Here is a 22,896-nt window from a genome sequence, read left to right as displayed (position 1 = left end):
TGCAAGAATATGCAAGAGTGGAGTCTTTAAGGAGTAAATGAATGAAAATTAGATGTAAAGATATATAGGGGTGTAAGGGCAAAGAGAGAAGATGATTAAAATGATGTGAGGCTTTGAGGGTAAAAAAAGGGAGGGCTTGTATAAGATTTAGGAGTAAACAAGAAGGCAGGTAGGAATACAGAGAATTCCAGAATCTCTTAGGGCCCATTTCACCAATTAGAAAAATTATGATTGCCATATTTAAAATTATATAGAGTCTTAAACATGCTTCTAATTGAATTACTGATAATTAAGCTGTATTATGCTGCAAATGGAAGAATACAGGGACTATAGGCATAGCAAGAAAGTTTGTTTATCTTAGCCTAAAAAGCTGAGATAGGGTCATCCAGACTGGTAATTACTATGTTTGTTGTTTGCTGAGTTGCTAGTGAATTTATTTATGAATTTATTTCTTACTTCAATGTATATAGCTGCCCATTTCAAATGCATGACTCTGGGCAATTCATAGCAATTAAAACTGGATAATAACCCCCCCCAAAACATATATATAAAAACAATATTAAAAAAATGTACAATAACACAAATCAGTAGCTGAGGTATACCAAGATCTGCCAACAACAGTCAGCATAGCCATTGTACAGGCTCTACCACGCACCCAGGTCCTCAAGCCCAATGGCTAAACCAAGACTTTAAGGCCTTACAGAAATTTTGCCAGTAGGGTTGGGGCCAATCTGATCTCCAAGGGGATGATGTTCCAAAGAGGGGGTGCTGTGACAGAAAAGCCTCTCTTCCTTGGCCCCACTAGATGGCACTCTCTAGCAGGCAGAACCCAGAGCATTCCTCTCCTGCTGGATCTAATGGGATGGATAGATGTAATCAGGGAGAGGTGGTCCCTCAAATAACCCAGTCCCATGCAGTAAAGGGCTTTATAGGTTATGCCGGCACCTTGAATTGAACCCAGAAACATTCTGGTAACCAGTGCAATTCATGGAACAGAAGTATAATGTGTGCTAGATAGTTGAAATTTGTTCAGTATTTAACAAGTTAAAAAGAAGAACAGCAGACTAAACTTAAATTAGAAGAGTAACCTCCCCCTACCTGATGATCAGCAAAAAGCTCTTGGCTAGGAATTCTGGAATTCTAATCCCAACATATCTGGAATAAAATCCAAATGATATAGGGGTTTATATATTGTCTATTTTCTGTAATGTATAGCCCACTACAACTAGTAATCTGATGCATTTATGCATGGTAAAACTAATTAACATCCCCCCCCCAACAATGATATAGGTATTATTAGGAAAGAAAAGAGAAAGCGACTCAGCAGAGGAATCTAAATTCAGTTAACCATATGGTAGTCCTTTGGAAATGTGTGGTTGAAGTTGATTTTTGAAAAACTCTTCTTGGGTTAGATAAACAGGTTCCTCATAAGTTTCCAAATAAGATTTTAGCCATGACTTCTGGGAAGTGCTTCCTGAATTCATCTTGCAACCAGACTACATGAGATTCAAGTTTTTCCCTAAGATCATTTTCAGGATCTTTGTCTTTTAAGAGCTTCATCAAGCTCTCATTAACCCGAACTCATTGTATCCATAGCTAAAGATTGGCTATGAATTCTTGAATTATATCACAAAGAACAATAATAGTGGTGGAAAGCCATCATTCTGAAAGTTTCAGCCACTTGGTCTTCTCCATGATATGCCAAAAAAGGACAGTTTCTTCCTTCAGGTTATAATTTGTCCCAACATCATTCTGTTTGACAACAATTGAAATCAAAGTGGAACAGAAGAACTTTGTGATCCACACTACCAAATATTCACAAAGGAAGGGAAACAAGCTGAAGTTTAATGCCTTGCTTATCACATAATTAACTACTTTGATAGCATTGTTGAGTTCTTCTCATACATCACTAGGCAAAATTTTGGAAGCCAGTGTTTGGCTTTGTATGACATAGTGCATCCTGAAAACATACAGGGATTTTTTTTCTGAAAAATTGTTTTTGGATGCAGCATTGCAGGAGCCTAATCGGTACCAACTCCAGACAGTTTTTTTCCTACCATGTCATTGTTTTGAAGATTTTGTAATGGCTTCAAAATATCAACTATAGCAGTGGTCTTCAAGACTTGAAAAAAAGCAGCATTTTCCCCATAATACATGTAACTGCGTATCACAAATACTTGAACACTCTTTCTTTCAGCATTTGATTCATCACAAATATTAGCAAAAAGGGGCAATGATATAATACTTTCCAAAACCTGGAATTTTGCATGGGAGAACATTGTTCATGTCTGTTTGTGTACTTTAGCTCAGTCAGCTGAAGCTTATGTATATAGAATAAAAGTTTTGAAGAGCTGTATAACTTAAGAAGGTTCCCAAATTCATTCCAGTTTAAACTGGGCTATTTTGGCTGCCTGTGTCTGATACTTTAACTACAATCTATAAGCTTTTGTTTTTTGTTATTTTCACTTATTCTTACTAAACAAGGTGATGCACAGCAGAAATTTGATAGCTATTTTCTTGCAGGAATGTGCACAGTATTTTTTGGAGGTAAAAGATAAAGACATAAAGCACTCGCTTGCTGGTTTGTTTGTAGAAATTCTCATCCCTGTTGCTGCTGTAAGTAAAATTTGTTATTTCACAAATACAGTGTGTGGTACATATTGTGAAAGTAGAGGAGATGTTTTCTCCTCGGAGTGTGCAGCTCTGAAAAAAAAAAACCTTTTTGTATTTCAGGGTTTTGTAAGGGTGTATTTTGCCATGCAGATGATGATGAATGTAGTCTATTTCTTTTCTACAACCAAGTGTATGATTTTTTTTAAAGTATGGAGGAATTTAGCCATAGCATTGATTATATCAAGTTATGGATTTCACTTGTAAAATTAAGCCCAAAATTTACCTTTCTCACAATTCAATGAAAAACTTTCTTTTTTCATTTTTTAGCAGAGGAAGCAGTTAAATGAAAGTAAATATATGGCTCTCTCTCTCCCCCCCCCTCCCTCTCCCAACCCCCTCTTCCACCCCCTTGCCATTTATGGTGGAACTTGTATGCAGTATTCAAAGTAATTATTTAAAGTGTTTAATTCTATGATTGGACTAAGTGTGATGCTGCATAACTAATTTATTTTTAACAGCAGGATTAAATCTGTGAGAAAGTAATACTTGATTCTCATGATTTGTATCATTTCTGTTTCACTACTTTTATCTGTGTTCTTGAAGTTTTATTATAGATCTGTTTCTTTTGATTCTAGGCTGTTAAAAATGAAGTGAATGTGCCATGCTTGAAAAATTTTGTGGAGATGCTCTATCAGACAACCTTTGAGCTGAGCTCAAGAAAGAAGCATTCATTGGTATTTAAGGAATATTTTAAGTTGTTTAATTTTTGTCCAAAAGAGACACAGTGCATGTAATTTGGTAATAAGTCACATAGCAAATATCTGGGATAACCTGCTATTTAGGATGCCAGAATTTGACGAAGAACTAGAATTATAAATTTTTTTCCTGATAGGTTATTTTAAACAACTGAAATTATTTTAATGCAAATTTAATAAAATTATTTTATTTTATGGGCTGGTTCTGTGTTTGTATCTATATATACTATTTGTTTACAATGGGTGTAAAAACTAAGGTAGCTTGAGATCTTTTTCTGCACTTAGCCTCAAGGGCTGCTTTTTCAAGTTCCCCATCTTTTGGAAAACCAGGAATTGAAGAAAGCATGTTCAGTTGCATTAACTGGTGTTTAGAAAACCTTTCTCGGGTGTCAAACCTATGTTTTGTTTTGGGCAAAAAGCTGCTTCCCCATGAGGTCTTCTACTTCTTGTTATTGTTCAGTCGTTAAGTCGTGTCCGACTCTTTGTGACCCCATGAACCATATTGCGCCAGGCCTTCCTGTCCTTCACTGCCTCCCTGAGTTTGCTCAGTTTCATGCTCATTGCTTCAGTGATGCTATCTAACCATCTCATCCTCTGCCGTCCTCTTCTCCTTTTGCCTTCAATCTTTCCCAGCATCAGGGTCTTTTCCAAAGACTCCTCTCTTCGCATTAGGTGACCAAAGTATCTGAGCTTGAGCTTCATTATCAGTCCTTCCAATGAACAATCAGGGTTGACTGGTTTGACCTCCTAGCAGTCCAGGGGACTCTTAAGAGTCTTCTCCAGCACCACAGTTCAAAGGCATCAATTCTTTGGCGCTCAGCCTTCTTTATGGTCCAGCTCTCACAGCCATACATTACTACCGGAAAAACCATAGCTTTGACTATGCGGATCTTTGTCGGCAAGGTGACGTCTCTGCTTTTTAATATGCTATCTAGGCTTGCCGTAGCTTTCCTCCCAAGGAGCAAGCGTCTTTTAATTTCATGGCTGCAATCTCCATCTGCGGTGATCTTGGAGCCCAAATAAATGAAGTCTGTTACTGCTTCCATTTCTACCCCTTCTATTTGCCAGGAATTGATGGGTCCAGATGCCACGATCTTAATTTTTTTAATGTTGAGTTTCAAGCCAGCTTTCGCACTCTCCTCTTTCACCCTCATCAAGAGGCTCTTTAGTTCTTCTTCACTTTCTGCCATTAGGGTGGTATCATCCGCATATCTGAGGTTGTTGATGATTCTCCCTGCAATCTTAATTTCGGCTTGTGATTCTTCCAGCCTGGCATTTCTCATGATGTACTCTGCATATAGGTTAAATAAGCAGGGTGACAGTATACAGCCTTGTCATACACCTTTCCCTATTTTGAACCAATCGGTTGTTCCGTGACCGGTTCTAACTGTTGCTTCTTGGCCCGCATACAGATTTCTCAGGAGACAGGTAAGATGGTCTGGTACCCCCATCTCTTTAAGAATTTGCCACAGTTGATTGTGATCCACACAATCAAAGGCTTTTGCATAGTCAATGAAGCAGAAGTAGATGTTTTTCTGGAACTCTCGTGCTTTCTCCATGATCCAGCGAATGTTGGTGATTTGATCTCTAGTTCCTCTGCCTCTTCGAAACCCAGCTTGTACATCCAGTAGTTCTCGGTTCACGTACTGCTGAAGCCTAGCTTGTAGGATTTTGAGCATAACCTTGCTAGCATGTGAAATGAGTGCAATTGTGCGATAGTTTGAGCATTCTTTGGCGTTGCCCTTCTTTGGAATTGGAACGTAAACTGACCTTTTCCAATCCCGTGGCCACTGTTGCGTTTTCCAAACTTGCTGGCATATTGAGTGCAGCACTTTTAACAGCATCATCTTTTAGTATTTTAAATAACTCAGCTGGAATACTGTCATCTCCACTAGCTTTGTTGTTAGCAATGCTTCCTAAGGCCCACTTGACTTCACTCTCTAGGATGTCTGGCTCAAGGTCAGTGACCACACCAGCGTGGACATCAGGGACATTAAGATCTTTCTTGTATAGTTCTTCTGTGTATTCTTGCCACCTCTTCTTAATCTCTTCTGCTTCTGTTAGGTCCCTGCCTTTTTTGTCCTTTATCATGCCCATCTTTGCACTAAACGTTCCTTTGATATCTCCAATTTTCTTGAAGAGATCTCTAGTCTTCCCCATTCTATTGTTTTCCTCAATTTCTTTGCATTGTTCATTTAAGAAGGCCTTCTTATCTCTCCTTGCTATTCTCTGGAAATCTGCATTCAGTTGCTTATATCTTTCCCTTTCACCCTTGCTTTTCGCATTCCTTCTTTCCACAGCTATTTGTAAAGCCTCATCAGACAGCCATTTTGCTTTCTTGCATTTCTTTTTCCGTGGGATGGTTTTAGTTGCTGCCTCCTGTACAATGTTACAGACCTCCATCCATAGTTCTTCAGGCACTCTGTCTACCAAATCTAATCCCCTAAATCTATTCATCACCTTCACTGTGTACTCACAAGGAATATGATCTAAGCCATACCTGAGTGGTCTAGTGGTTTTCCCTACATTTTTCAATTTAAGCCTAAATTTTGCAGTAAGAAGCTCATGATCTGAGCCACAGTCAGCTCCTGGTCTTGTTTTTGCTGTCTGTATAGAGCTTCTCCATCTTTGGCTACAAAGTATGTAATCAATCTGGTTTCGGTATTGACCATCTGGTGATGTCCATGTGTAGAGTTGTCTCTTGTGTTGTTGGAGGTCTTCTATTAATTGGTTTAAAATGGGGGTGAGTGGGGCTATCTGTTGAATATTGTAGTTTAGATTCATTTATACCCCCTATTGATTAATAAATAATTATTAATAAATTCCTGGCTAATGTATGAATGCAATCATAGATAGAATCACATATTTACCAATGTGATTTGTTTGCAGTTGGCTAGATTTATACAGTTCACAGGTCCATTAATCATTTTTTGCAAGTTTACAGTGGCTGAGTTTGCATGCTTTGTATGTGAACCCAGCTATACTATTACTCATTTTTCTGAAAGTTGTAATAAGTTGTTCTTCTCTCACAGGCTTTGTATCCATTGATCACCTGTTTGTTGTGTGTCAGTCAGAAGCAATTTTTTTTAAATAACTGGCATATCTTCCTACAGAACTGTCTGTCTCATTTGAAGGTAAGGACTGTTTGCATCATGCTCCTGTCAGATTTGGTAAATAATATTTTCAGTCTAGATTAACCGCAAAATAATCTCTGCATAAAATAAATGTAAGGCTCCAGTAGAAAAGAATATATATAGTTCAGGGTTGAACTATGGAGTCCTTGGTGCTCTCTGAGTTGGTTGTTTGTTTGCAGATGTTTTATTACCTGACTAGGTAACATCATCAGTGTAAGGTTGTTTGTAAGGCTTGTAGCTTATGTGAGGCTATTTGTAAAAGAGCCTTCTTGAGTACCCTCTGTTGTTAACCAAAGATGGGCAATGTTTTTGCAGCCAGGAGCTGCACTTGTTCGCTTTATTTGTTTGTTTCTACATTTATTTATTGCCCCAAGTTGGGTGCTAAAATATCAAGCTTGTTTGCATTGTAATGAGGGATTAAGGGCAAACTAGTGGTATTAAACATTACAGAATCTTAATACACTTACTTCTCCTCTTAATCTTGTAAAAAAAAGGGTGGGGGATCATATACTCCAAAATAAATAGTTTTGACACTGAACTTCAGTGGCATAATCTGAAAAGTATTCTAAGATACAAAAATGGGACTGGGGAACCTTATGCTAATGCAAGTTGCTCACTGATGTAGATTACCTATTACCAAAATGGAGTATCATCCTTTCTCCTGTAAGTGCACAGAAGCTTGAAGGAGGGAGAAAGGGGAGGTAGAAAAACAATATTAGCATTAGAGAACAGAACAAAACAGAACAGAGTATAATGTGTTGTATGATTGTTCTGATGTAACCCTGCTTTCTCTTGTGAGTTCTGTTTTTGTTATTGTGGAGATATATGGATGAAATCATAGGAGAGTAGAACATTCACCATTCCAATAATATAACAATATGCCCCATAGTCTTGCTTATGATGTAATCCATCCACTTAGAGTTTTAAGTCACAACAATTTTAATGGAAAATCTAAAAGCACTTTTTAATTACTGTCACTGTAACATTTGAATTACATATGCAAATCACGATTGATTTTTGTTAATAGTATATTACTGTTAATGTTTGAATTCACGTTTTTCAGCTACCTAGGCTTTACATTGTGTAACGACAAAATCCAATAGTTGAATGTGTTAGGATAGTAACTGTATTCTTTCTCTTACTATATATTTTGTCAAGGTTTCGTGTATTTCTTTACACATTGGCAACTCTTTTGCAACATCTCCCCTTTTATTGTCTGTGTCTACCTGCTGTTGCTATGTGTTAAATATAAAGGGGTGTGCAAGTATCTTTTTAGTTTTCTTATTTAGAAATATCACACTGCTGACAATGGGGTTATAAAATCTTCCATTGCCAGGGACTTTAGTTATTATATGGCATGTATCACATATTTTAATATAGTTTTGTTCCCCTAACAACATAACATTTTATTATGTGGCTCTGTTCAATAGAAAAATTTAAAGCAGTTACAATACTATTGGTATACCAGTTTTTTTTTAAAAAAGTCTGTCAGATTTGGATCAATAATTGTATGCATTATATTCCAAGATACTGAGATTTTAAAATAGAAGCTTATATAATTAATTATGCTCGAACTCTGCAACTAGCTAAAAAAGCTGCCAAGTAAATCTTTTCTTTTAACATGTTTTAATGGTTTTAAAATACCATTAAGTAGTTTTAAGCTATCAGGGTGCAGGATAAGAGTAATACAGAGCTTATATAAAGTGTCAGAAGTAGTGGCAGAGTTTTAAGATATGTCTCAGAGTGCTGGTTGACAATAACTTGTTTACCAGCCTGATCACCTCAGTGCAGGAAAATGTGGTTGAGCAAACTAGAAGGGTGAAAGGGAAAGATATAAGCAACTGAATGCAGATTTCCAGAGAATAGCCAGGAGAGATAAGAAGGCCTTCTTAAATGAACAATGCAAAGAAATTGAGGAAAACAATAGAATGGGGAAGACTAGAGATCTCTACAAGAAAATTGGAGATATGAAAGGAACGTTTAGTGCAAAGATGGGCATGATAAAGGACAAAAAAGGCAGGGACCTAACAGAAGCAGAAGAGATTAAGAAGAGGTGGCAAGAATACACAGAAGAACTCTACAAGAAAGATCTTAATGTCCCTGATGTCCACGCTGGTGTGATCACTGACCTTGAGCCAGACATCCTAGAGAGTGAAGTCAAGTGGGCCTTAGGAAGCATTGCTAACAACAAAGCTAGTGGAGATGACAGTATTCCAGCTGAGTTATTTAAAATACTAAAAGATGATGGTGTTAAAGTGCTGCACTCAATATGCCAGCAAGTTTGGAAAACGCAACAGTGGCCACGGGATTGGAAAAGGTCAGTTTACGTTCCAATTCCAAAGAAGGGCAACGCCAAAGAATGCTCAAACTATCGCACAATTGCACTCATTTCACATGCTAGCAAGGTTATGCTCAAAATCCTACAAGCTAGGCTTCAGCAATACGTGAACCGAGAACTACCGGATGTACAAGCTGGGTTTCGAAGAGGCAGAGGAACTAGAGATCAAATCGCCAACATTCGCTGGATCATGGAGAAAGCACGAGAGTTCCAGAAAAATATCTACTTCTGCTTCATTGACTATGCAAAAGCCTTCGATTGTGTGGATCACAACAAACTGTGGCAAATTCTTAAAAAGATGGGAATACCAGACCACCTTACCTGTCTCCTGAGAAATCTGTATGCGGGCCAAGAAGCAACAGTTAGAACCGGTCACGGAACAACCGATTGGTTCAAAATAGGGAAAGGTGTATGACAAGGCTGTATACTGTCACCCTGCTTATTTAACCTATATGCAGAGTACATCATGAGAAATGCCAGGCTGGAAGAATCACAAGCCGGAATTAAGATTGCAGGGAGAATCATCAACAACCTCAGATATGCGGACGATACCACCCTAATGGCAGAAAGTGAAGAAGAACTAAAGAGCCTCTTGATGAGGGTGAAAGAGGAGAGTGCGAAAGCTGGCTTGAAACTCAACATTAAAAAAACTAAGATCATGGCATCTGGACCCATCAATTCCTGGCAAATAGAAGGGGTAGAAATGGAAGCAGTAACAGACTTCATTTATTTGGGCTCCAAGATCACCGCAGACGGAGACTGCAGCCATGAAATTAAAAGATGCTTGCTCCTTGGGAGGAAAGCCATGGCAAGCCTAGATAGCATATTAAAAAGCAGAGACGTCACCTTGCCGACAAAGATCCGCATAGTCAAAGCTATGGTTTTTCCAGTAGTAATGTATGGCTGTGAGAGCTGGACCATAAAAAAGGCCGAGCGCCGAAGAATTGATGCCTTTGAACTGTGGTGCTGGAGAAGACTCTTGAGAGTCCCCTGGACTGCTAGGAGGTCAAACCAGTCAATCTTAAAGGAAATCAACCCTGATTGCTCATTGGAAGGATCGATAATGAAGCTCAAGCTCAGATATTTTGGCCACCTAATGCGAAGAGAGATCTCTTTGGAGAAGACCCTGATGCTGGGAAAGATTGAAGGCAAAAGGAGAAGAGGACGGCAGAGGATGAGATGGTTAGATAGCATCACTGAAGCAATGAGCATGAAACTGAGCAAACTCAGGGAGGCAGTGAAGGACAGGAAGGCCTGGCGCAATATGGTTCATGGGGTCACGAAGAGTCGGACACGACTTAACGACTAAACAACAACAACAACAAACTAGAAACTTTCAGTTATTGAATATGTGGTATCTTTATCCTAATAAAATTAATTCTATAATGCTTGGATTTGATTGCACCTGATTTATGATTCCACTTCTTATCATGAGGTTTAAGTGAATTGATAATAACTTTGTGGGTGTACATATCAACTTTTGATTTAAAGAGAATTAAGAGTGTAATCCTATGCATGTCTACCTAGACGCTAGTCCCACTAAATTCAGTAAGGTTTGTTCCAAGAGAGATGTGCATAGGATTGTAGCCTGCTTAGTGGATGTTGAGGCCATAAAGGAAATACAAGCAGTTTTTTTTTAAGTATTTGTAAACCAAAAAAGAAAGAAAATAGACTTTGTAAGGAGAATAGGAAAAAAAAAATTGCATAATGTTTTTAGAATTGTAAGAGCAAATAATAAAAAATTGTTTATAGAATATCTTAAGACTGATCAGTTTTTTATGTTGGAATTCAAACAGCTATTTTCAGGATGTTCAAAATTGTTCATATCTTCATTGATATAAGCCAAGTTTAGATATAAACCATACTTGCATGTAGTTTCTAAAGCTGATAGTGAATACTAGATATTGTAAATGACATACAGTATATTAAGTACATTGAATTACAGTATTGGAGTATCCCAATCATGCTTATCAAAAATGGAGTCTTTATCTGTCTATTTCTGTTGAATGGAGCCCTAGTAAACAGCTTTCTGTTTGTCCTTTTTATTTTTTCATCTAACATGCATGTGCTTCCCATTCTCATGTTTGTTATGTTTTGCTATCTTGCATTGCTTTATTTAGATACCATCTAACAACAGTATCAGAAAACAAATAGAAACACTTCAGGTGAGTTAATATGCTGTCATAGTAAAGTAAAAAATTGCTTTGCTTTGTGTTTTTCTGTTGTTTCATTGTATATTTTGACTCTGTAAAACCAGCAGTTTTGTTTTACTGTATCTCAAAAAGATCATTATAAGTTAATATTACTTGGTGGGGAAAAGATACTTGGTGACACAGTATTAAGCATATTATTATTATTTGATACTGTTTCCTTTAATTAAATATTTCTTCCCTGTTAGTCACAGAAAACAAGTTTTCAATTTAAATAAAGACTGAAATAGCTTTGGTTTTCCTACTGTGTAGTATTCTGTAGAAGAAGACGTTTTCTGCAACAGGCATGGCAATGTACATTTGTAGATTGGAATTATTGGATTATTTGTGGGACAGGTCTTACAGAGCACATTCTGAAGCAACACTTTACTTAAACTATGAATATTAATATGGTTCTTATGCTTATAAAGAAATACAGAGAATCAATTTCTACTCAAGTTTAATGCCTTCAGGTTATTTTGAATGTCCAGTATCTTGTCATTGCAGGAACTCAAATTACAATTTTAGGAATGCTTTGGTTCTTAGAGCTACTACAAAATACTTATCTGCAGTGATGTGAAACAGTAACAGCTTTTTTTTAAAAAAATTGTTTTTAACAGAATAAAGATCCGAAAATGTCTCGAGTTGCACTGGAATCGCTATATAGATTATTATGGGTTTATGTTATTAGAATAAAATGTGAAAGCAACACTGTAACACAGAGGTAAGCCATTTGGTTAAATATATTAAAATGTTGATGATGTTAAAAGCGCTGTTGCTGTCTTTTGGTAGAGTTGGTAGCAGGATTTTTCAATATTGTCTTCTAAATTTTCTCCTCTACAGCCGTCTGATGAGCATAGTATCTGCACTTTTTCCAAAAGGCTCTCGCAGTGTGGTCCCTCGAGACACACCTCTGAACATATTTGTAAAAATTATTCAGTTCATTGCTCAGGTAAATCCTTATAAAAGCTTCAGCCCAAATATGATAATGCCTGAAATATTTCAATATTTGCTCATTCCCATGTTTATACCCTACTGTTCTGCAAGCACTTTTAAGTTATATATTTTTATCCTTTTAAGAAAGCTGTGAGATAAGTTAATTTGAGACACAGGAATCTGCCAAAACTACTCAGAGCTACTATTAATGAACAGAAGACTTAAAGTTTAATTTTCCATACATAACAAATATGTATGGAATATCAATATCAAATATCAAACTTTTTGATTTTTGAAATTACTACATTTCCTCATATAGCAAGGAATTGTTCATAGGATTTGGGAATATAATTTAGGAGACGTATTTGCTCTAGGTCCACCTGTCAGTCACATCAGTCACTCTTGTCACTTTTGAATACACCCAGTGGCACATACAGTACAAAGGACAGAAATCAGTGAAGAAAAGCAGCTGTCTTTTAGAAAAGTTTGTATGACACTCCTGATTTCTTCATTGATAAATTTCTAATAAGCCTCTGGGAAAAAAAAATTCCAACAGTTTGAAATTCAGTGCTGTAGTCGCTACTTTATGCTGTTGATCTTGGTTTGTATAAAAAACTAACTGTTCTTCATGTAACTGTTTATCTGAAGAGTCGCCTGTTTTTTAAGATTACAAAACAAAGCATAATGCCTAATCATTTATGCCTGATTCACACATAGTGCTAAACCAAAGTGGATGGGTTTGGTAAATCAAATTATTTAGTTGGCTTAGCATTACCATATTTATCTGAAAGGTACAGAGTCCCCCCTCTCCACCCACCTTCCCATTGTTTACCTTTTAAGTTGGGAGAGGAGTAATCTTATATTTACATTTGCAATTTAAAGGTAGTCACTAAGATATTATTTAAAGAGGCAGCTAGCTACCTATCCAGGTGAAAAGTCTTTGAGCTTCAAATTATGAATCTGGTGAATGTTAATTCTTTTTATAATGCACTTTTTATACAGTTGAAGGAGAAAGAGGAATTTGTGTGAATGTGTATTTGCGTATACACACACACACGAAGAATCATTTAATTTTATAGTTTGATTTTATAATTAAAACCTTATTTTACAGGCAAGTAATTTTCATCAGTAGTTATTAACTGCTTTTTTTTTTTTTTTTTTGCCCTGGCCATTTCATTTTTTGGAGTGTGATGTTTGCATATATGCACATATAGAAATGTGTATATTTATTGGTGGGGAAACAGGGAGATCTCATAAGTTTAGTTTCATCTGGTGTTGGTAAGTCTAGGTTGACAAAATGTGGAAGCTTGCCACCACTTAGGATCCTTGTGTTTGTTTGCCCCACAGCCAAACCATAGATTTAAATAATCATCTTAAACTCAGGTACATCTTTTTTTGTGGGAACCTGGTCTACATATGATAGCACAGAAATTTTTAAAATAATTTACATTAAAATTTACATTACAATTTTCATAATAATTGGGGGAAATGTACCATTTTGCTACATTAATTAATTAGATTTATGCCAGTTACATACAAGTCAAGAATTTTAGCAATTTTTCTGAAATGGTTTAGCACACATTCTATGATTTATAAAAAGTTTTATGATTTTAGTTGTGATTTTCTTTCTAGGAACGTTTGGATTTTGCAATGAAAGAAATAATTTTTGATCTTCTCAGTGTGGGAAAATCACCTAAAACCTTCACTATTAATCCAGAGGTAAAAAAAAATGGAGCTAAAGTATTGTATTGCAATTTCTTTTTAATGAGATTATAAACATGTGCACTATAATCGGTATCCTTAGAAATACTAGAGCCAGTGTGGTGTAGCGGTTAAGGTACCAGGCTAGAAACTGGGAGGCCGTGAGTTCTAGTCCCACCTAGGTGCAAAGCCAGCTCGGGGACTTTCAGCCAGTCCCTCTCTCTCAGTCCTAGGAAGCAAGCAGTGCCAAACCACTCCTGAAAAACCTTGCCAAGAAAATTGCACCAGTCGCCAGGAGTCAAAAACTGACTCAAAGGCAAGGGACCGGGGGGGGGGGGGGGGGACAGACAGACAGACTAGAACTTCGTTTGTTTGTTTGTATTTCAAATTTAGTCACTGCCCATCTCACGCTCAAAGAGCAACTCTGGGCGGTTTACAGTAAAAGAATAAATACTATTTAAAATACAATAAAAACAATGTACATGAACAAATAATGTATTCCAGGAATTGATGGTAAATGAAAGTTATTAACCTATGGGAGCATCTTCAGGGTGCCAGCCACTGCCAGGGTTGGTTACCCCTCCTCACTCCCCACACGAGTTGGCAGAGCCAGGTCTTCACCCCTTCCGAGAAGGCCGGGAGAGTGGGGGCCCGCCTCACCTCTGTGGGGAGAATGTTCCATAGGGCAGGGCCAATGGCAGAGAAGGCTCCTCTCCTGGGCCCCACCAGTCAACATTCTTTTGTAGATGGGGTCCATAACATACCTTCTCTGTCGGACCGGGTAGAGCAGGTTGATGTAATGAGGATGAGACGGTCCCTCAGGTAACCTGGTCCCATGCCATGTAGGGCTTTAAAGGTAATAACCAACACCTTGAATTTGACCCAGAAGCAAACTGGCACCCAATGCAGCTCCTGCAGCAAAGGTGTTACATGTGCCATCCTTAGGACTTCCAAAATTGCCCACGTGGACGCATTTTGAACCAGCTGTAGCTTTTGGATATTCTTCAAGGCAGCCCCATGTAGAGCGCATTGCAATAATCTATATGGGAGATGACTAGGGCATGAGTGACTGAGCAGATGGCTTCCCAATCCAGGAAAGGGCATAATTGGCATACAACACAGTTAGAAACTTAGAACTTTCAATTATTTATGACCTATGCTGGTGTCTCATCATCTTTGGATCCTTTGCTAGAGATTGTGGTCACATATAAAGGTAAACCAGAGCAAAAAGAAACCTGAGTTAAACACTGAGTTTGAGGATGTGCTCCTTTCTGCCTGTGCAGCTATCAGGAGAACTGAGACAGGATTCTGTTCCCTTTGGCCAATCCTTTCTTGTGATGGGCAAACCAAGTATCCTGGTTATAATGAACTAACTAATGTTCCAGCTTAATCCAGCTTTTGTCATTTTTGTGTTTAGCAACTGAATAGGGTTTATTTTAAATCCTGAATTTTAATTTATATGCAGTAACACATTTGGAATTGGCTGAAGTGAAACAGAATCCTTGTTTGTTCTTTCTGCAAAAGGAGGATGAGAGCATGTGAGTCTGAGTGAAAAATCTGACTCTGGATAGATTTGTATATCATTTACAAAGCCGTACATTTTTAACCATAGTTGCTGAATAAGCTACAATTGTCTGGGTTCATATATCACACTAAGCCATAAGTTATGGTTTTCAAATCACAATAGTTGGTTTAAATATTGCACAAAGCCAAAACCAATTCTAGGTTCTCAGTGTCTGGAACAAGTCGTAATAATATAGCATGTCCTGACATCATTGCACAAATGATGCAAATTACATCATGACATGTATGATGTCACTTTCTCTCCCCAAAGGCACCCATGGCTAGGTTATTGTAGTCATATAATGTCTCCTTGTAGGGTTAGCAGAGAAAAGAATCTGACTTTTAAAGTATTCTATCATTGATTTAGCCAATAGAAATACAAGATTTGATCTGCTTAATTTAGTGAGATGCTATTTGTGTTTCTTGAGAGATTTTATAAAACGGAAAGCTCCATTCTGCCACATATGTGTACAACAGATGAGGATGAGATGGAGAGAGGCTATCTTTACTCATATTACAACATTTAACCTGTGGTATGTTGTGATCCTTGCTGGTTCCTGATAGACATTCCTCTGTCTTCTGCAGAGAATGAATATAGGTCTCAGAGTCTTCCTTGTGATAGCAGACAGTTTACAACAGAAGGATGGCGAGCCACCTATGCCAACTACAGGAGTAGTACTTCCATCAGGAAACACACTCCGTGTCAAGAAAATTTTTCTTAATAAAACTCTGACTGATGAAGAAGCAAAAGTTATAGGTTAGTAAATTATGGTATAGAGAAGGAATAATATGTTTATTATTAAAAACAGTGCAATAGAAAAATAACACTGTTTTATTTTTAAGCCCAATCAAATTAATTGCTTATGGGTTATGATTTTAAACATAACAGTGATGCAAATAGGGAGGTCCGATTAGAAATATAACATGGTACAATGTTCTGTTGCAGCATTGAGTAGTACTGAAAAAAGACGTTCTTGATATGCTTATTTTTATTTCACTTCAATTGAAATTAGGTCAAGAGTAGACTTTTGGACTAGTAGTCTATACAGCCTCTAAGCACTAACAGAACATTTGCATAAGAATTTTTTAACTTTGAGAGATCCTGCCTTTTACCTAAGTTTTAGGAAGACTGTAGGCTCTCCCTAACATTATGCTGAGTCATACAGAAATTCAGAAAATCAATGAAATATTGTGTTACGTTCTGACCCTCAGAAAAGTTAATGTTTGGGAGAGAACCCATCCAGCCCACCTACTATAGCTTGAAGCTATAGAAGAAAGGCAGGCTTTGAATTTGTTACATTCAAAATTATAGTAATTACAGTTATAGTAATTCATTATGATCTTTGAAAGAGTTAATTATGTTTGCTCCTTTTTCCTTCTGACTTTGTAGCTGACTACCCTTACACCCAATTTTGTTGCACTTACAGTGACAAGTAGAAACCTTGGCTCTCCTATCCAGGTTCTAGCACTTGCTTTTTCTCTGTGTCCTGCATCTGGAATACTTCAGAAGTCCAACTGCAGAACCTATCCCTCACCCTTTCTCCAATTTCAACCTTAAAACTGGGAAGGAAGACAGTGATTTTTTTCTCCTTCAAGCTGGTTTTCAGGGATGCAAATAATAAATTTAATAAATATTTTAAAATGTTTAACCAATATTTGACTAGTCAAATGCCCAACTTAATATATATGACTTCAAAAATATTTTAAAGTAAGACTCAGTGGGATTTCATTTCAAGTAATATATACAGGATTTGTCTTAAAATGTGTATCCAATAAGATTCAAGAATTATTTAAGAATTGAATGATTGAATTCAATTGAACTTTATCCCTTCAGGAATGTCAATATACTATCCTCAAGTAAGGAAAGCACTAGATAGCATACTTAGGCATCTAGACAAAGAAGTTGGCAGGCCAATGTGCATGACTAGTGTGCAGATGACCAATAAAGAACCTGAAGATATGATCACGTAAGTAGCAAATTAATTACAACTAATTCAGTGCAGAGTTCTTTTATACTTTAAGGAGACTTGGTAGGAGATCTTTATTAATAAGAAAAGTTTTTGATTGTTATGGTTGTTTTTAGTCCAGGTTGTCATGTTTTGCTGTTATGTTTTAACTATGTAACATTTGGAGGTTGTAAGCCACCCAGAGTCTTTTGGGGTGGGTGACCATAATGAATTTATTAAACAATTAAATAATAATAACAATAGTTATCATAATATTTTGCTAGCAAAGATAGTGGAAGATTCCCCAGACATATTCTAGAAACTGTCTGGATTCATCTGGCAACTTGGTTAGTCCATTTAACTGGTATATCACCTGGCCATTAGTTTAAATCTGACTAGGGAATCTGTCAATGAAACCAGAGTTCCATAAAGCTCCTCCACTTTTAGATCACTTCATTCCTTTGATGGGGACCCCCTCATTCTGGATAGCATTTTTTTGAAACAGCAGCTTTAAGAAGCTGATGCATGCAATCCTGGGCACGTAACCTTTGCCAGGAGTCTAAAATCAGAGCCTGGTCCTGTGAAGAAGTTTTAGTCACTGGAACATCTAATGTTTTTGGGGAGCTGCAGTCTACAGACAAACTAGCAATCAGGTAGGAAGATGATAAGTTTACCTGTGTTTTGCTCAGTCTTCCTAGGCAGGTATGGTCATCTTTGCCTTGGCTTTCATTGGGTACTCCTCTGGGATGGCTCTTAGGCCATAAAGAAAACAAGGGACAAGAATCAAGTTAATCTGAGGGAAAATTATATTCACATCTCTCACCCATCTTTTTGTTGTTGTAATGCAGAAGAAACTCCTACTTTCTAAATCATATATCACTTTTGTAATGTCAGTTTATGTACATAGCACGTTTGTACTTATGAGAGAGATAGTGAGTACAAGAGCTATTTTTGACAATCAGCGGGAGTCTGTAATTATTCCATAAGCTTTCAGTTGACCTAATAAAGACATTGCTTCAGCTTTTTCTTTTCTGGGGTCATCATGGCTTTTACTTTTAATATTTAGTGTAGTAAGGTTTTGTTGATTCCAACAGGGCTTAATCAAAATGTATATTTGCACAACAGTAACGCTTATCCATTTCTGTAAGTCTAAGCTCTGTTAAAACATATAATTTAATAGTTGTAATTTTTAAAATTCTTAAGATTGTGTGGATGTACAATCAATCCAGTAACTGTGGAATAAGCTCATGTAATCTGATTCTCTTTCACAGGGGCGAGAGAAAACCAAAAATTGATTTGTTTAGAACTTGTATTGCTGCTATCCCAAGACTGATTCCAGATGGCATGAGCAGGAATGACCTTATTGAACTGCTTGCAAGGTAGGAAGAGCCAAGCTTTTACTAGAGTAAACGTTGGTCCCCAACAAGTTCCCCTGAGAGCCCAATGTATCTCGGATACCACTCTTTTACCTCTTCTTTGTTGTTATTGAACTTTAAAATAAAATTATTGTAATTTTTAAAAATGAGAATCTGGAATACTTCAGTAGCATCATTATACCCAAGAATTCCTTTCAGCCCCCAGATTGTTCTTAGAAAATAAAATAAATGTTCTTAGAAAATAAAAATTATGAATGGTTGGGGATTCCTCAGATAAAATATTTACAAAAGATCAATTTTTAAAATTGTGGAACTACTCTGAAAGATGCCTTATAATCTGAAATATATAATTTATGGTTAGCAAAAACAAATTCTCACTTGCTGCTTAAAATGTAAGAGGATTAGCAGAGACTGTTCCACAGTCAAGGCCCAACTACACATTTGGGCTAATCATTAAAATTCCACCAGTGATGTTGGCTTCAATTGGATCTCAATTAAAGAGCAGATTTAACTGGAGAACCTAACTCTTTGTTTATTTTGGACCTTCCCTATTTAGAGTTTTATAATTTGAAATTGTACCTGGGAATTTGAATTGGATTTAAACACGTCACAGCTCCATCTGTTGTCTGCCAGACCTGGGGCTCCAGAGCCAGTGGACTGCTGATCTGAGGCTGCAGGCAAATCAGTAGTTCCTTTGCTACTGATACATGAAGTGTGTTTAATTCTAAAGTAATAATGATGGATAAAACCCTAATTGAAAGTTAATAGTGAAAGGACAGGAATTCATTCCAGGGAGTAGAAGAGCTTAGGAAAAGAGTGATCTTATAATTTACTTCTGGTTTCTCAATCACAAATAATTTGCAGTACTGTATCTGTACCAGGCCTCATTGCTAGATGTAAATAATTCAAAGGATTGCCAAGTTACCACTGTAATCCTGATGTTGCCTTTCATCTTCTTCAGACTTAACTCAGTTTTCATTAATAGATGTGCTAATTCTTCATTCGTTTCTAAACAAGAAATGTTCTCCACAGGCTGACAATTCACATGGATGAAGAATTGCGTGCGCTAGCTTTCAATACTTTGCAAGCATTAATGCTGGATTTTCCAGATTGGCGGGAAGATGTTTTGTCAGGATTTGTTTATTTTATTGTCCGTGAAGTCACTGATGTTCATCCTACTCTTCTTGACAATGCAGTTAAGATGCTGGTGCAACTAATTAGTCAGTGGAAACAAGCAGTCCAAATACAAAACAAGAACCAAGAAACTCAGGTATAATTATACTGTATGAATTTATGTGTTTTAATTGAGCAGTGAATCCCCACAACTTCTTAGGGACCAGAGCGTAGGCATTATGTTAGATATGTGAATGTATGGATGATTGAGCTGTGCATGTTGGCTACATCCCTGTAAGTGCCTGACCCTTACCATATTGCACAGTGAGATGAAAATGTCACATTTGTTTGCATAAAGGTAAAACTGTCCATGTGACTGGCTTTTATATGGCCCTTTATATTCAGAAGGCATAAGTAGAAATGAATAGATCCCATTGATTTTAGTAACTTCTGTTTTTCCTCTTTTAGCGTGGCATAGCGAATGGAACAGCTCCTACCCTTTCCCTGGAAAAGACCCCTTATTCAAGTGTGTTCCATGTGGTTGAAGGCTTTGCATTGGTTATCCTTTGTAGCACAAGATCTGCCACTAGAAGACTAGCTGTCAGTTGTCTTAAAGAAATAAGAGCTTTGTTCACTGTTTTAGACATGACTAAGGTAAGCAAATTTTCTGTGTAGCTGTGTTTATCTTAATGCTGCCTTGACTTTGTCATGCATCAGATATTTATCTTCTTAGGGTGATGATGAGTTGGCCATAGATGTAATGGACAAATTGAGTTCATCAATTCTTGAAAGTTTCATACATCTCACTGGTGCTGATCAGGTAAGATTCATTCTTTAGAAATCATGAAGAATAATAAATAATTGATTGATGATTAATTAACCTTTTGCTTTACTTAGTAGATATAATACACGTTATACATGTATAGCAAGCCTTGTACATAATGAACTGAATGTTGAGCACTTCTTCTTAAATCTCAAAATGCCTTTAAGCCTACCCTAAATATTTTAAATGTAGTTATCACAGTTGCTCAATAAAGAAGACTCCCCCCATGATTATGTGAATGGAGAGGGTTGTGTTCACTGAGAATAGTAGATGCTGTTGAGAGTGACTAAATGGGTGGGAGGTATAAATGGTTGCAGACATTGTTTTAAAATGAGAATGGCAGGGCTGATCCTCATTCCCTTTTCTCGCTTCTTTATTTCTCTGTTTAGTTGCCTCTTTCCCTCACCTCATCAGTTTAGTTCACCACTTTTTCTTCATTTCCCTCCCAGTGCAGCTACCTCTTCCCTTTCCCCGTCTCAACATCCTGTTTTTTTCTTTTCTTTTTTTTTTCTTTTCTTCTGGAAGGAGGAAAGAGTCTCTTTGCTTCTGTGAGTAAGAGAGAATGATTGCTATATGCACATGGGAAAATAATGTTATAAATGGTAGCTTATTTTACAGACAGTTAATTTTAATCCATAGCTATTAATTCAGTTAATACAAATTTATATTTTGTCTCCCACCTGCCTTTTTTAAGTGTGGCTTCAGGCACATTCACTCATATACAAGTATGGCACTCACATATTTGGGGGGTACTATAGAAGTTGGCAAATGTAGGTTGATAAGGTGGGTATTGCACTTGATTTGTGTGTGTGTGTGGGTGTGTGTGAATGACTTTCTGTGTTTTCTTTGAGGGGTTTTGCTATTGAAATTGTCTTAAATTTAGGGTTGTCTTCCTTTCTGGTAGATACAATAATCACTTTGAATAAGGGACAGTTTACTTTGGCAAATGAAATTGGGAATATTTGCTTTTCTTCAATCCTATCCGGGGGGGCAGTATCATTGATTCTGTATCCATCTATACTCTTGGGAGGGTTCAACCTTGTTGCTATAGTAGACTGAGAGGCCGTCCGAGCTCTGGAGTGAGATGCCACAAGTATGCTGTTGTCATATAACTCAAAATCTGAAGACACCTTGAGTTGCTTTAATGCCTTTAAATTAAGTTAAAGTTTCAATTCAAATTTAAATTATACTTTAAATTAAAGCTTGTGAATGGCTCAGTAAGAATGAGCAAGTTAAAACTAAACCTAAACAAGGAATTACTGTAAAAAGCCAGGCTCTGCAATTGGGATTCAAGTAGTTTTGAAATACCAGGTTCACAATTTAGGAGTGCTCCCTGATATTTTTGTTGGCAGGGATGGTAATTAGCATTTTAACAAAATTATGTTTTATATGTCATTACAGGCATTTATTTCTGAGCTAGGCTGATCTAACAACATAGCTGTACATGTCTTAGTTATATGATGATAAATAAACTGTTTCTGTGTGGGGCTACTTTTAAAGTACTAATTAATGCACATACTGAAAGACTTGCACTGATAACTAATTCTTTAGTGCCTGTATGTTGAAAACAATTATTTTAAAAGAGCTACAGAGATTACTGACTTTTCCCCCACTCACAGTTTTAAGAGAATAATACATCTTAATCTGTGCACTTTATTGTGTTCTCAGCATCAGAGATGTAATGATACCAATATCTTAACTGTGTGAAATTTGGAAAAGGCTTCTAGCCTTTTCTTCTTTTCTTTGAAAATCCCTGCGTTCATATTTCATCTTTGCTAATGTTAGCATGATTAGCATGAGCAGTAAAAGAAAAGTTTGTGCATTGCTCTGTAAACCATGACCTGACTAAATTTACCTGAAAAGATGTCTCATATTCATTTTTTTTTCCAAATAAGGTACTTTGTTTTTGTTTTTCCAAATAAGTCATTTTCATTTCGCAGCGGGAATGGCCTTAGTATTTTATGTATGCCCGTAGCTTCAGATACCATTTTAAAGCATTTTCAGTGAGCTAAATGAATTTATTTTTGTTTCCATACACAGACTATGTTATTGTACTGTCCCAGTTCAATAGATTTACAAACATTAATTGACTGGAGCTCTTCTCCTATCAGCCACCAATTTGATGTCATCAGTCCATCACATATATGGATATTTGCACATGTGTCTCAGGGTCAGGACCCCTGGATTATTAGCCTTTCCAGTTTGATGAAACAGGAGAATCTTCCAAAGCACTGTCCCACCGCAGTGAGCTATGCTTGGATGTTTGCTTATACCAGACTCCAACTGTTGTCTCCACAGGTTGACATAAAGTAAGTCAACTTTTAATATAATGAAGTACTTTCATTCATATGGAGAAAAATTAGCAGGCTGGAGAAATGGCTTACAATTCAATGAAAAATGTAGGACTGG

At 36.9% G+C, this 22,896-nt stretch overlaps 1 protein-coding gene across 6 annotated transcripts in view; it reads left to right on the top strand.

Moving 5' to 3' along the window:
- Window positions 1–22,896, top strand: part of FRYL (FRY like transcription coactivator) — a 184,349-nt gene that overhangs the window by 95,535 nt on the left and 65,918 nt on the right. For 4 of the 6 annotated variants that reach the window (XM_088130624.1, XM_088130625.1, XM_088130614.1 and 1 more), the window contains 14 exons: window positions 2,524–2,616; window positions 3,249–3,347; window positions 6,401–6,502; window positions 10,961–11,005; window positions 11,650–11,753; window positions 11,873–11,981; window positions 13,598–13,684; window positions 15,815–15,986; window positions 17,064–17,196; window positions 18,447–18,554; window positions 19,584–19,821; window positions 20,133–20,318; window positions 20,398–20,484; window positions 22,528–22,796. In XM_088130624.1, the coding sequence (XP_087986750.1) occupies window positions 2,524–2,616; window positions 3,249–3,347; window positions 6,401–6,502; window positions 10,961–11,005; window positions 11,650–11,753; window positions 11,873–11,981; window positions 13,598–13,684; window positions 15,815–15,986; window positions 17,064–17,196; window positions 18,447–18,554; window positions 19,584–19,821; window positions 20,133–20,318; window positions 20,398–20,484; window positions 22,528–22,796 (1,832 nt within the window). The remainder of the gene's footprint in view (window positions 1–2,523; window positions 2,617–3,248; window positions 3,348–6,400; window positions 6,503–10,960; window positions 11,006–11,649; window positions 11,754–11,872; window positions 11,982–13,597; window positions 13,685–15,814; window positions 15,987–17,063; window positions 17,197–18,446; window positions 18,555–19,583; window positions 19,822–20,132; window positions 20,319–20,397; window positions 20,485–22,527; window positions 22,797–22,896) is intronic. The other 2 variants (XM_088130631.1, XM_088130620.1) reach the window with 1 other exon arrangement.

The sequence above is a fragment of the Python bivittatus genome, unplaced genomic scaffold (assembly GCF_059951505.1).
Source record: "Python bivittatus isolate LINGU-HERP-01145 unplaced genomic scaffold, Pbiv_v1 ctg000070_np1212, whole genome shotgun sequence".
Taxonomy (NCBI): domain Eukaryota; kingdom Metazoa; phylum Chordata; class Lepidosauria; order Squamata; family Pythonidae; genus Python; species Python bivittatus.
The sequence above is the reverse complement of the archived record's forward strand: the minus strand, read 5'-3'. Positions and strand labels throughout refer to the sequence as shown.